Here is a 12,196-nt window from a genome sequence, read left to right as displayed (position 1 = left end):
GTTGTGTACCCGAGGAAACAGCACAGAGAAACGTGAGGAGATGTGTGTGCGGCCTCGGAACGCAGTAGCAGAGTCTGGAATAGATTAAACAGTGGACTAGCTGTGTGCTTATCCACGTCTATCTGATTTTCTTAGAATAGGTTCTGCATGAGTTTTGGTCAAAGCTTTATCTTTACACGTGTCGATCTGTGCGAAGCGTCTCCTTGAGAGGACCCCACACACTGTACAAAATGAAACTTGGTTATTTGTGCTTCGTGGTTCTCAGGGCTCAGCGCCTGCCTGACGAACACATTATATACAGAACACAAAAGGACCAGGTGACTTGAAACGTGCATTTTTACCATTAAAACTGATGGGAAGCCACCTGGTGTATTTCGTGACATCAGAGTCACACAGTACCTTGCTCAATGCCACTGTGTCCATCGATTTCACGATAGTGCGTCGGGGACTAAATTTGAGGCAATGCCATCCAGGTACGTTGTGAAAGGTTTAGATATTTGTGAAGGAAAAGCATTTCATAAAAGAAGAACAAAGATTTATGGAATGTTTACGAAGTACTGTTTCGGTGCATCCTCAAAGTTCTTTGTGGGGAAGGGAGGAATTGGCTGGTACAAATAAAGATGTGCGCCGAGTAACAGCAAAGTAAAGCGGGCGCGACTTCCCGCCGCCGTCGCTGCTGGGATTACGCAGACGGCGTGGGCTTGGCGTTCTCTTATTTGATGGTCGGTCAGGTAAGGCCACAAGCGGGGGCTCAGGAGAGGCCCAGGCAAAGAAAAACTTGGTTCTTATCCAGTTTCTAGAGAGACAGAGTCAGTGCCCTGCGTGTCAAGAGGGAGTCACGTGGGGGGAGTGGGCTCCGCCACGCCAGTGGGGAGCAGAGAGGAACCAACACGCTAGGCAAGCGCCGTCAGGGCGGGGTACTCAAGGGGAGGCGCAAGGGCCTTTAGCTGGTGTGTTCGGACGTTACCAGAAAGGAAAGAGAAGGCGAGGGTAGGAAGGGGAACTAGTGTCAGGGCCCCACCTGTCCCACCGCCACACCTGGTTGCCTCCATGAGGTGCGCACGTGCTGTTTGTGGGATGTGGAGGCAGCGGGAAAGGTGAGGTTTTAAATTTCCGATCCCCCATTGTTGGTATTTTCCATTTCCCTCTTCTATTTTATAACCCATGTACGGTTTGTCTTCGGCCCCATTTCAGCTGATTGTGATTCTTTTACCTGATGAGGTGACCTAAGCCTTCATTGTTGTCAGGGCTGAGCCCTTCCTGGTCCTATCCATGAGGGGTGGCTGCCGTATACCCCTAATTTTTTCCACTATATATAGCAGTACTAGCAGGTGCCCTCCAAATTCTCTGGGCCTCAGAAATACTTTCCTCTGACTCCAGTTACGTCGCAGAAATTCTCTCCTGATGATCAGCGTCCGTCCCCCCAGCCCTCATGGTGACTCTGCTTTCGCTTGTTGGTTGGATAGCACAGGGATCCCCAGAGGCTTAGGTGTAAGTCTCATCCCTTCTTCGGAGCTTTTGTGTGGGAGGCTGTGATGGTGACTTCGGCTTTAGTGTGTCCACGGGTGGTTTTGCTAACACAACCCCGGTGGTAGGATGGGCCGGTACAGGAAAGGCGTGTATTCCAGAGGGTAACTTGCTACCCGCTGCGGAATGGGAAGGAAGCTGACTGCCACCCCCAGGGCAGGTCATCCAGCCCAGCTGATTCCTGGAAGCCTCCTCTATGGTGGATGCTCACAAGGGATGCGCATTTCCTCCCCGTGGGACCCATTCCTGTAAGTCCATTCCTACACCCCTTCCCTAGCCTGCCTTGCGATCAATTCTCCAGTCTTGGTCCTTCCCAGTCCTGACCATCTGAACAAACTATCGTATACTCATTAACCAGAGTATTTATCTACCTCCTTCGAGGCAAAATGAAACAGATACACTTCAAGCTTTGCCCAGAGAATTACGAAAACTTGTTGAATGTGGCTTAAGTGGTTCTGGGAGGGGAATTTACAGCTTTGAAGGCTTAAATAAGCAAACAGTGAGAAAAAAGGAATGAGCTAAGACTCCAAGTGTATGCATTATAAAAAGAGCTGAATAAAGCCAGAAAAACTAGATGGAAATGGAAAGATGAGAATTCAGAAAATGAATATAGAAATAAAGGAACATTTTTAAAAAGGATTTCCAAGACATCTTTCAAAAGAGAAAAAAAAAAACTAGGCAAACTTCCGGAAAGATCAATTTTTAAAAGTTAAGACATGATGCATAGAAATGTTAGGAGTGAAAAATACATAATACAGGTATAGCAAAGATTTTTTTTTTAAATAATAAGATAAATTCATTGCAGTAAACGTGAAGTGATCAACTGCATATTGTGCTAGAACAATATAACTTACTCAAGAAGTAAAAAACCAGAGTACAACTAAATAAGGAATTTGAATCAGTGGTTTAAAATCTCCCCTTACGCGCACGGAGTACATTCAGTCTAAGCAAAGTTCCCAAGCATTCGAAGAGCAGATATTCCTAATATTATACAAACTTTTATAAAGAGCAAAATTGTGAATGCCCTCACAATCCACTTAATAAGGCATCATATCATTTCATCCATAAATACTGCAGTTCAACCTCTAAGAGGACATTTTTCTTTTGTAAAGAACATCGACAATACCATTTTCCCCACCCAAATGGTAGCAGGGCGTGCGCCTGCAGCTTTGACTTTTTTATTGGGGTCACGCTTTATACGTAATTTCGTCTGCTGGCTTTGTCACAGCAACATGCTGCAGAGCGTGTTCCCTGTGACGAGATGCTCACGATGCTGGCAGCGCAGGCACATGCTGTCCAGAAGCGTAGCGTCTTCACCACGACCTGTGCGGCTGCAAAGAACGATACAGCGAGGGCCTCCACAGTGCCAACATCACTGTGTCCCGATTGTCTCTTACAGTTAAAAGTGCTGAGGAGGAATCCTAAGTGCTTGTTCCGTCCCGCCAAATCGGTCCACACAAGCGGGGTGGCATCGCAGGTCTGTCCCCTGCACCTTGTCGGCAAGGCACCAAAAGTCTTTATTTGCTGCAATTTGAAATCACTTTTTGTTTCGGTTACGTCTGTGCTGTTTTAGTCACTCATGAAGAAGAAGTGCTTTCTTGTGCTCATTTTACTGGCCGTGTGGATTTCTCTTGAGCATCGAGCAGCAGGTAACAGAGGGGGCGCGTGTGTCGGCGACAGGGAACAAAACCGGTTCCGCCGAGATGCACTTCTAGCTGTCTATCTCTACCTCTCAAATCCAGGGTTGCAAAAATCGAGGGGACGGAGCTAATAAGACAGGCGGGGTGTACTCCCCCCACAGGAGGAAATCTAGCTACCTGTTCTGGAAGCCCAAGCTAAGTAAAGCCAGAAAGGAAAAAAGCAGAACCCCTCACTTCCGGACAAATGGCCTGGTTTAAAATCCTTATGTCAAATGCAGCTGGCCCTACAGAACGGAAGAGGGAGAAGGGAAAGCTCGAAAGAGCAGCGGTTCCCAGCTACTGCCCGGTCCTATGCCCAGACTGTGACTCAGGTGTTCTGCAGCCCAGGCAGGGACGTCTGTAAAGTTCCCAGCTGCTGCTGCTGCTGCTGCGTGACCCGCGGGCATGCCACCGCCAGAGCCTGGGAAAAGTTCCCCAGGAAGAGAATGTCCACCTCTCTCACCGCTCCTGGGTCTCACCTTCCTTTCAACCCCCTTTCAGAAAAGGCAGCTGGTCAGAGAAGGTCTCCTACGTGCCTTTGTTCACCCTCTTAGGAGCACAAAGCCCATCCCTACTCAGCCAGCGGCCACCACCCAGGACGCAGGTGGCATAACAGCTCTATCTATCCCACCGCAGCCTACCCCCTTCCCGCGCCCACGTCCGCTAGCCCCAGCAGCGGTGTCCAGCTGGAGACGAGATATCCTAAGGGACAGCTGTCCCCACAATCTGCAAGGGCCTACCCCACACCCAACTCCACCTTTCCTAGCCACAGGCCATCATCACCCTGGGGAACGTGCCCTCCAACGGAGCTGCAGGTCCTGGAGACACCTGCCTGCAACTGCACCAGTCCCAATCTGAGGACTCCATCCACAGTGGATGGAATGGTGGCCTCAAAAGGTATGCTGATCCCCAGAACTTGTGGATGTGACCTTATCTGGAAAAAGGGTCTCTGTGGGTGTGATGAAGGCAAAGATCTCGAGATGAGATCATCCAGGCTGGCGCAGGTGAGTCCTAAATCCAATGACTGGTGTCCTTATAGAGACAGAAGACAAGGTAAGATGAAGAGAGGAGGCCATGTAACCATGGAGGCAGAGAGTGGAGTGACATGTTTACCAGCCGAGGAACACAAATGGCCGCCACAGAAGCTGGAAAGAGGCACGGACTCTCCCTCGGAGCCTCCAGAAGGTACCGACCCTGCCCACGGCTGCACTGTTGGCCTTCCGAGCTGTGAAAATATGAATTCTCGGTATTTTAAACCACCAGGTTTGTGGTACTTTGTGACAGCAGCCATGGGAAACTAATACAGCCCCCAATAACCAAAAGTGCTCCGAGAAAAACTGCAGAATCCCCATTGAAATGCAGCACCCATGGGTAAAGCACCCAAATGTGCCTTTGCCTCTTCCCCAAGTACCATCTGCGATTAGACGCCTGGGCTTCAGGAAATGGGAAAGTTGCTCCCACCCCCACGGATGCCAAGAAACCCCCCAGTCCAGGCTTGTTTGCAGAATGGGCTGCTGGCTGCCTTCCAGCACTAGACTTAAATCCTACTTGTAGTCAGCCCTCTGTCAAGTAGCGGAAAACCCTGTGACAAAGCCCAGAGATGGATTCACAACATCCCATTCCTGCCCAGGGGAGCTTGGGGGAGGGCAGGGGCGAGGGCCGGGGCACCAAGGAGTAAATGATGCGTATTCTTCCTCTACTTCCAACATCCTTTTTTTAACGACACCGCATGGTTCATGCCTATGGCTTTGACATCCTAGGAAATATTCAGAACCTTGCAAAACAGCAAAGTTTACAAGGTCGTCTGGTGTTCGTAAGTTGCCAATCACTACCAAGTGGCTTCCATTCGCAAGGCTGGGAGCATCTGGGGCTGGCGCAGGGAAGAGCATCAGCAAACTTCTGGAATGTGATGGAACATGGCCACCACCATTCACGCTGGGCGGCACGCCCTCAGGGAAGACAGGAGCATGCGCAGTGCAGGGAAAAGCAAGTGTACCTGTGCGAAGCATCGCCCCGTCAAGCCACGAGGCCACGAGGTGGCCGCAACAACTCCAAAGCAGGGCAGTGGAGGAAAGGTGGGGACATGCGCCCACACAAAGAAAACAAACTTTACGTCCAAAACATGCCAGTACAAAGTCACCATAGGAAAAGATCACCCCAACTTCCATCACGCCATAAAAGCTGATCCCACTAATGACCAAAGCGCTCTTACAAACCGAGGAATAAAACACTAACGGCCCAAGAGAAAGATGGGCGAGAAATCCAAACAAGCCGCTCACGCCAGAACTGAGAATTGCACGCCTGGCGGATGGCGACGCCCACGGGTTGGACACCCCTCACCGGGGGCAAGGCAGGAACCAACACAGGGCACTGCGGGCCTCGTTGGCAGATGCTCAGTGCTGCTGCGTCTAAGAATCGGACCCAGACGCACACGTGATCGACGCACGTGGAGTTTCGCTGTGGCGTCACGACAATCAAAAGATGGGCAGCGACCCCCAAGCCGTGGTGCGGCCTCCCTGTGGAACAGCACAGCCTGCAAGCACGCCGACGCCGGGTGTGGGGGAGCTGGGCCAGGGGGTGAGGGGGGGGCCTCCTGTCTCATCTCGGGCCGAGAAGCAGCTCTCTCTGAGAGCCCCGGGCTTGACTGTTGACTTCCCCAGTGGAGGTAGAAGAGGGGCCCCCGACGCAAGTGAGCCAAGCGGACAGAATGAACAAAAGAGCGGAGCGTCGGGCCAGGCTGGGACCCCGGGTACCCTAGAAGAGGCGAACCGGCAGACGGGGGAGCTGAAGCATAAGGCCCTACGGCTAGCTCTTGGGGCTCAAAGAAGGAGCCTGCTCTTTGTCACCTAGCCCATCATTCAGGACTAGGCAGATGGGAGGGAAAAGCATAGATTGCACTGTCCTGGACCGGTCATCAGCAGGCGACCCTACTCGATGCACTCCATGACGTGTATCTGCAGGGTGTCCATATCAGGAGCCTGATACTGGCACTTGGGGCAACAGAAGTCAGGCGGCTCCTCGGGGGGGCTTCTCCTCTGGCTGGGCAGGACCAGGTGAGAGGAGTGGTGAGCTGAGAAAAGAAGACAGGTACCGGTTATGGCACAGACGGCAGGGAGCGGAGGGGACACAAAGTACCGAGACGCCATGGACCGTCAGGTCCAACAACCAGGGTCATCGCCATCAGCTCCTTGCCTTTAGCCCCGCCCCTGAGGTGGGAGGTACTGATGAGAAGGGGTGACCGATGCCAGCGCCTTGCCCTCCCTGCCCCTCCTCCTGCAGCTCACTCACCTGGGGCAGGGGCCAAGGGGGGCTGGGAGACCTCTACATGCCGCTTCCTCATATCTTCAATCCTTTGAGGAGAGAAACCGTCCGATCAACATATGTGAGCCAAGCTCCGGGGGGGCGTATGAAGCTGATAGAAGGACAGGGTGGCAGGAGGGGAGACGGGGGCCCAGCTCACCCCACCCTGAGAAGACAGAAGCACTCAGTCTCCTGCGCTCACCACTGGAAGCCCCCAACACCCAGCCCCCCTCCACACACAATGCACACTCCAAGACCCACCTGGCCGACTCCTGACAGCTGGCCTTCAACCTGCTATACTCCCGCTGCAGCTGCTCCAGCTGTTCCTGCAGGAGCTCCTTCTTCTCGGCCAGCTTCTCCCGGGCCTGCCTCTCGGCCTGGAAGTCTGCCTTGTAGATATCCGCCTGGCGAAGCCGAGAAAGATGGATGTGCCCGCCACCCGTCGGCCACTCATTGGACATTCCGTGCCAGGCACCAGGAGGCAAGACAGAGCTCACTCCTGCCCTCCCAGAGCCCATGGCGCAGAGTCACCCCAAGTGCACTGAGAGGTCAAGGAACAGTATGAGGGGCTCAAAGAACTTCCGAGAAGCCACTGCAAAATAACGCCAAAGACATAACAGGTCTAGCGCCAGTGGGCCTGGTCTGCTCGGCCACACGCAGGCCACAGAGGAGAGCCCTCACCTGGGCCTTCAGCACCGGCACGGTCTCCATCACAATCTTGTGCTGCTCGGCCTCTTCCTTCAGCTTGTCGATCACTTCCTGTTTGGCCACCAGGGCCTCCTCGGCCTGCTGCAGCTGCTGCTTGAGCTCTTCCAGCTGCGTTCCCTAGGGACAGGCAAGGGGGTCGCTGACGAAGCCCAAGCTGGCCCAGGGTAACGGTCATGCCTCCCCCAGCCTGGCCGCTGCTTCCGGCAAGAAGAACCAAGAGGAAGCGAAGCTCAGCCCCAGCTGGCCCGCGGTGGGGTGATGCCAATCACAAGGTGTCAATGCATGCAAGGCACAGGAAAGATGGAGGCTGGAGAAGACCTCTGAGGTCACCTGGCACGATGTCCCACCCAGGCTGACATTCCCGTCCCAAAACCCCCAGCTGGACAGCCCTCCTGCAACCCTTCAAAGGACAGGGGCCACACTTCCTCCTGAGGCTGCCTGTTCCACGCTGAGCTGGCCTTCTACACTAACAGTCCACCATGGGCCCGCTAAGCCGAGACTTTGGTCTTTCCACTCTATCTGGTCAAAGGTCTGCTGGTCCGTCACAGACACCTCACACACAGACACGCACACAGACGCACACACTCGGACACGTGCACACAGACATTACAAACACATGCGCGCGCGCGCACACACGCACGCGCGCACACATACACCACCAGGCCTTTCGTCCAGAGATCAAAGGGCCACAGTTTTGTAATTAACTCTTCCTGCGTAATCTGCTTTCAGGCTTTCTCCCTGTAAGTCTCCTCTGGGTACCGTCATGTGTGACAACATCCTTCTTAAAACACGATCGCTAGAAACTGAACCTGCTACAGGTCTGATGAGGACAAACTACAAGAGGACTCCTGGCTGCCTTCAACACTGGGATGGAAACAGCCCGGAGCCAAACTTGGTGATGGCTGGCAGGAGGATCCAGCCCATGGAGGGGGCGTCGGAGGCCCACCCCAGTCTACCATAGGAAGCAGGCGGCACAGCCCGAGTGTCCCCAGGTCCCCATGGCCTGCCCTGAACCATCACACTGTGGTCTTGACAAAACTTTACGACGAGCCAAGTAGCCCTCCCCAAAACTCTGTCGAATCTTAAGGTAGGGCCTTGAGTTCCAATATCCCCGAATTTAGGACAGCAAGCCCCATGGGAGACGGACCAGGGCCAGGTCAGTCGTAGGCAGTCCCAGGGACATCCCCGCCATACTCACTCGGTTTCGCTCACTGCTCACCATGCTGCTCTTCATGTGGTTGTCATACTCTTGGAAGAGCTGGTGATAGGCCACCTGCAGCTGGGCCAGCTTCCGCCTAAGAAAAAGGAACTTTTGCTGGAAATGCCATCTTGTCCTGGGTCAGCCACAGCTTTTCCCGCATCCAACTCCACTCACTTCCTTCCTGTCACGTCCACACACCCGAATGGGACTTTGAGGGTACATATGTGTCTTAAAGACCGTCGGCTCTGAGGCACACTTGGCTAAGCAGTTAATCTCGTTTTCCTTAAAACTAACATTTTTTTAAAGTATGAAAAGAAATGTTTATAAAGAAAACGCAACTGTCTCGCACTCTTCGAAAGAGTCGACTTCGTGCAGAACCTAGAAAGGCAAGCCTGTTCTCAACTAAAGGAGATTCAAAAGCCATGCCAGTGAAAGGGATGCCGGATGCTGGACCGGATGCTGTTAACGCGTGGGCCCAACGGTGGCATCTCAATGTGGGCTGGAGAACGGAGAATGCGATCGTATCAAAAAATGGATCATTCGAGTGTGATAATGGTAAGGGACCGAACCTGGCCCTGAGCCACGGCCAGTCCCTGGAAGGGCTCCCTGAAGAAAGCAAGCCGCCGACGCCCTCTGGGCTCCGTCCCTCCCGTGTTGGGCACCCACTCACTTCTCCTCCGAGGCGGCCTGGCGCTCCATGCGCAGGGCTGCGTCCATGCTTTGGTTCTGCATGCGCAGCTGGTCCACCTGCACGCTGTGCTGCTGCTGCAGGGCCTCGCGCTCGCTCTCCAGCTGCCGGGCCTGCTCGCTGGCCGCCCGGGCCCTGGCACGAGGGGAAGGGGGAGGTCACGGCAGGGCCACAGCAGGAGCAGGGATGCCCACAGGCCCCCCGCCGTGCTGAGCGGGGACTGCAGGAGCCGGAGAGCGGCAGCGGCTCTGCAGTTGGGGGGAGGGGCGGGCACTGGGAGCAGGACACCGGGAGGAGTCGTGGCTCTGAACATCCCGCCAATACGCAGCCAACGCAGCGTGAGAAAATGGGAGGCACCTGTGCCGTCGCTAGAGCCAGGGATAACCGCAAGGCGCCAGGTTAGGGGTGATGCGTTGGTGGCAACGCAAGGGTCTCGCAGACGACCAAGTGCCAGGAGACCTGGGACTGCAGCTCAGGCTGATGACACCCGTCACAGAAGCCCCTTCGAAGGTGAAGGAAGTGATTCCAGAAAGGGATGCGCTGCTGGGACCGGGGGGGAGGGAAGCCCCCGGGAACCGCCCGTTGGGTTCCGACAGGTGGGTGCTGGGGAGCCGGCTAAAGCGGTCTCAGTGGAGGGGGTGGGAGAGACCGGCGGGAGAGGAAGTGAAGTCAGCCAGCAAGGATAAGCCCTTCTAGAAGGTGGGGGAGTAAGGCGAGAAATGGGGTGAGGCAGCTGGAGGGGAAGGCGGGGTCAGTATGCTCAGGTAACTCGTTCTCTTCTACTCGCTGTTCTAGAAGCTGGCGAGGAGGTGGCCGGCCCACTTCAATGTCTCATCTAGACTCCCAAACGTCCACGCCTGTAAGGGGAGCCTCCCGTCGGCCTGCCTGGGAGACAGCAATGGCCCTGGCAGGTGGCAGGGAATTCCTCGTTCGCTCTACGCTCCCACTGTAATGGCTTATCTCCTCTCCCCAGATCCCCGCGACGCCCCCAATCTTCTGATCCAGGCCCAATATCACCCCACGGCCCCAGTCTGCCATCTGCACAGTCCTATGTCCACACAGCTCCCTAAATCTCCAGTTTCAAACTCCAGCCATGTCATCCCGCTGTCCCAAAGGTTCCCACAGTCTCCATTGCAAGGGTGATGGTGGGTATTTCTGGGTGGGTGGGGGGTTCCTGGGGGGGTCTTCACTGGTTTGTTTCTCCACACGTGTCCAACTATATCGAACACACACTTCCATCTATAATCAGACAAAAGTTAGGTGCTGTCATCATCGCCAGACCGAACTGCTGCCTGCCAGGAGCCCAAGAACGAGGGGGAGGGCCATTCCAACGCTGACAGGCCAGGGGCCCAGAGGGCGGCCACATGTATGAAGTTTGAAGCTGTTTAAATGGCTACACGGAACGATCTGAGAAGCAGGCGAGGCTTTGTGCCCTGAACTGTCCAGCTCGGCATTTGTACACTTGACCGCACAGGGTGGGGACAGGAAAAGAGCTGCCCAAGAGCCTTCGGTCACCAGAGGAAACGCCCCTGCAGGGTGCGTCACTGACCCAAGTCGGCTGCAAACTGCACTGACAGCGGAATGTCTCCAGCAGCTTCTTTTATGTGCACAGAAAAAGATAGGCAGGAAAGACACCACGTCCTAAAAACAACACATGTGGTTTTAGAAACACGGCGGTACAGAATATACAGGGAAAACGCCAGAGTGTCACGAGCCAAAGGCAACGAGGCTCAGCCTTCCGATGCCTGTCCTCGCAGTGTGACCTCTAGGTGGAAGGGCACTCACGCCGTCTCCCATGTCGCTTGGATAACTGGAGGGGAAACCCCCTGCCTGCTCCTCCAGCCTCCTTCAGGAAGGCGACCCTGACATCGCCCACGGCACCCTGATCACCTGCACTGGGAGAGCTGGGGCCACCGCTGTCAACTGGAACTGTCTTTTTGGAGGGCAACAGCGGGGCAGCAAGGGAACCTCAGAGACATCCATGCCCTTTGACCCAATGACCCCACCTATGGGAACTCCCCCTTTGCAGACAAGAGTGACTGACAAGCCTGAGGTGGCCAGTTCCAGAAGGGCCACTTGCAAGGTTGGCCCTCAGGTGGCATCTGGTCAGTGGGCTGGTGCAAGTCCTCTATGACATGACATTTTCCCTACTGATAAAGGTGGTCCCTTAGGAGCACCTGCTTTCCTCTGGGAGTCGGGAAATGTGGTGTGTGCATGGCACAGAGGCCCACGTGACCAGCCCCTAATACCACCCGGGGTGCTGGGTCTCAAGTGGGCTCCCTGGGTCGGCAGTGATGCATTTTTCACTGCTGAAGAGGGGAGAGAGCTCGGCGGACCCCTCCTGTGAGGGAGGGCGGGAGCCTAAGGCCTGGGGTTCTCCACCCCTGCTCTGTGTCCTGTCTTCGCGGTCCTGGCGTGTGCCCTTTCCCTGTGATAAACCTCAGCCGTGAGGGCCCTGGGAGCGAGCGCTTCCACAGACCCGCGGTGGATCGTGGGCGTGCTCTTGCCACTGACAAATGCCCCCCAAAGAAATGATCCGAACTCCAGAAAAAGGTCCGAGAGCCCAGAAGTGCTGCTGTGACCCAGGTCCCGGACGCCTGGTCCGCCTCTCCTCAAGCAGCTGCTCCGATGCCCCGCGCGCTCACAACCCATGTCCTCCAGTCCATCCTGCCACAGAGGAACCTCTGGAGGCTCCAAAACGTCCTCATTCTTCTCAAGTACCCCAACAGTGGCCTCCGGGGCGGGCTTTTCCTCCCCACTCACCTGCCCTCCAAAGCCTGCCGCTCCTTGGTGGCAGCTTCCAGGCGACTCTGGCTCTCCTGGAGCTCCCCCAGCAACGATGTCACCTGGGCTTTCACCGAGGCCTTGTCCTCGGCCATCTGCTGCATGAAGGAAAAACCACTTCTTGTCAGCAATGCTTTCTCACAAGCTGCCCACCCCTGCTGGCCCCAAACCCCGGGACGGCCTGCAAGAGCTGCGATGTGTCACCCTGAGGGCTTCTCTCCTACCCCTGAGACTCTGACTCATCTCACCTCTCACCTCCAGAAGATTCCTGACCTCAGCAAGGCAACTGAGGCAGTGGAAAGGGATCAG

The 12,196-nt window shown here is 55.1% G+C and overlaps 1 protein-coding gene across 1 annotated transcript; it reads right to left on the bottom strand.

Annotated features, from left to right (window-relative positions):
- Positions 1–2,211: 2,211 nt before the first annotated feature.
- On the bottom strand, positions 2,212–12,095 carry IKBKG (inhibitor of nuclear factor kappa B kinase subunit gamma). The gene is made up of 7 exons (XM_023520638.1): positions 11,867–12,095; positions 9,086–9,238; positions 8,434–8,509; positions 7,188–7,331; positions 6,768–6,910; positions 6,495–6,556; positions 2,212–6,276 (listed from the first exon to the last, which is right to left on the bottom strand). The coding sequence occupies exons 1-7, from the start codon at positions 11,989–11,991 to the stop codon at positions 6,134–6,136; spliced, it is 846 nt and encodes a 281-aa protein (XP_023376406.1). The 5' UTR covers positions 11,992–12,095; the 3' UTR covers positions 2,212–6,133.
- Between the last annotated feature and the right edge of the window lie 101 nt (positions 12,096–12,196).

Source organism: Pteropus vampyrus, unplaced genomic scaffold, assembly GCF_000151845.1.
Source record: "Pteropus vampyrus isolate Shadow unplaced genomic scaffold, Pvam_2.0 Scaffold275, whole genome shotgun sequence".
In the NCBI taxonomy this organism is placed as follows: Eukaryota; Metazoa; Chordata; class Mammalia; order Chiroptera; family Pteropodidae; genus Pteropus; species Pteropus vampyrus.
Note: the sequence above shows the minus strand (reverse complement) of the source record. Positions and strands in the feature narration are given on the sequence as shown.

What these genes read in the sequence shown, in the direction of transcription:
- IKBKG (XM_023520638.1), bottom strand. Translation starts at nt 11,991, where the DNA reads ATGCAGCAGATGGCCGAGGACAAGGCCTCGGTGAAAGCCCAGGTGACA. An exon ending in CGGCAGGCTTTGGAGGGCAG is followed by an intron (nt 9,239 to 11,866) that starts GTGAGTGGGGAG and finishes CCCTCGTGCCAG; the next exon opens with GGCCCGGGCGGCCAGCGAGC. An exon ending in AGCTGTCAGGAGTCGGCCAG is followed by an intron (nt 6,557 to 6,767) that starts GTGGGTCTTGGA and finishes CTCTCCTCAAAG; the next exon opens with GATTGAAGATATGAGGAAGC.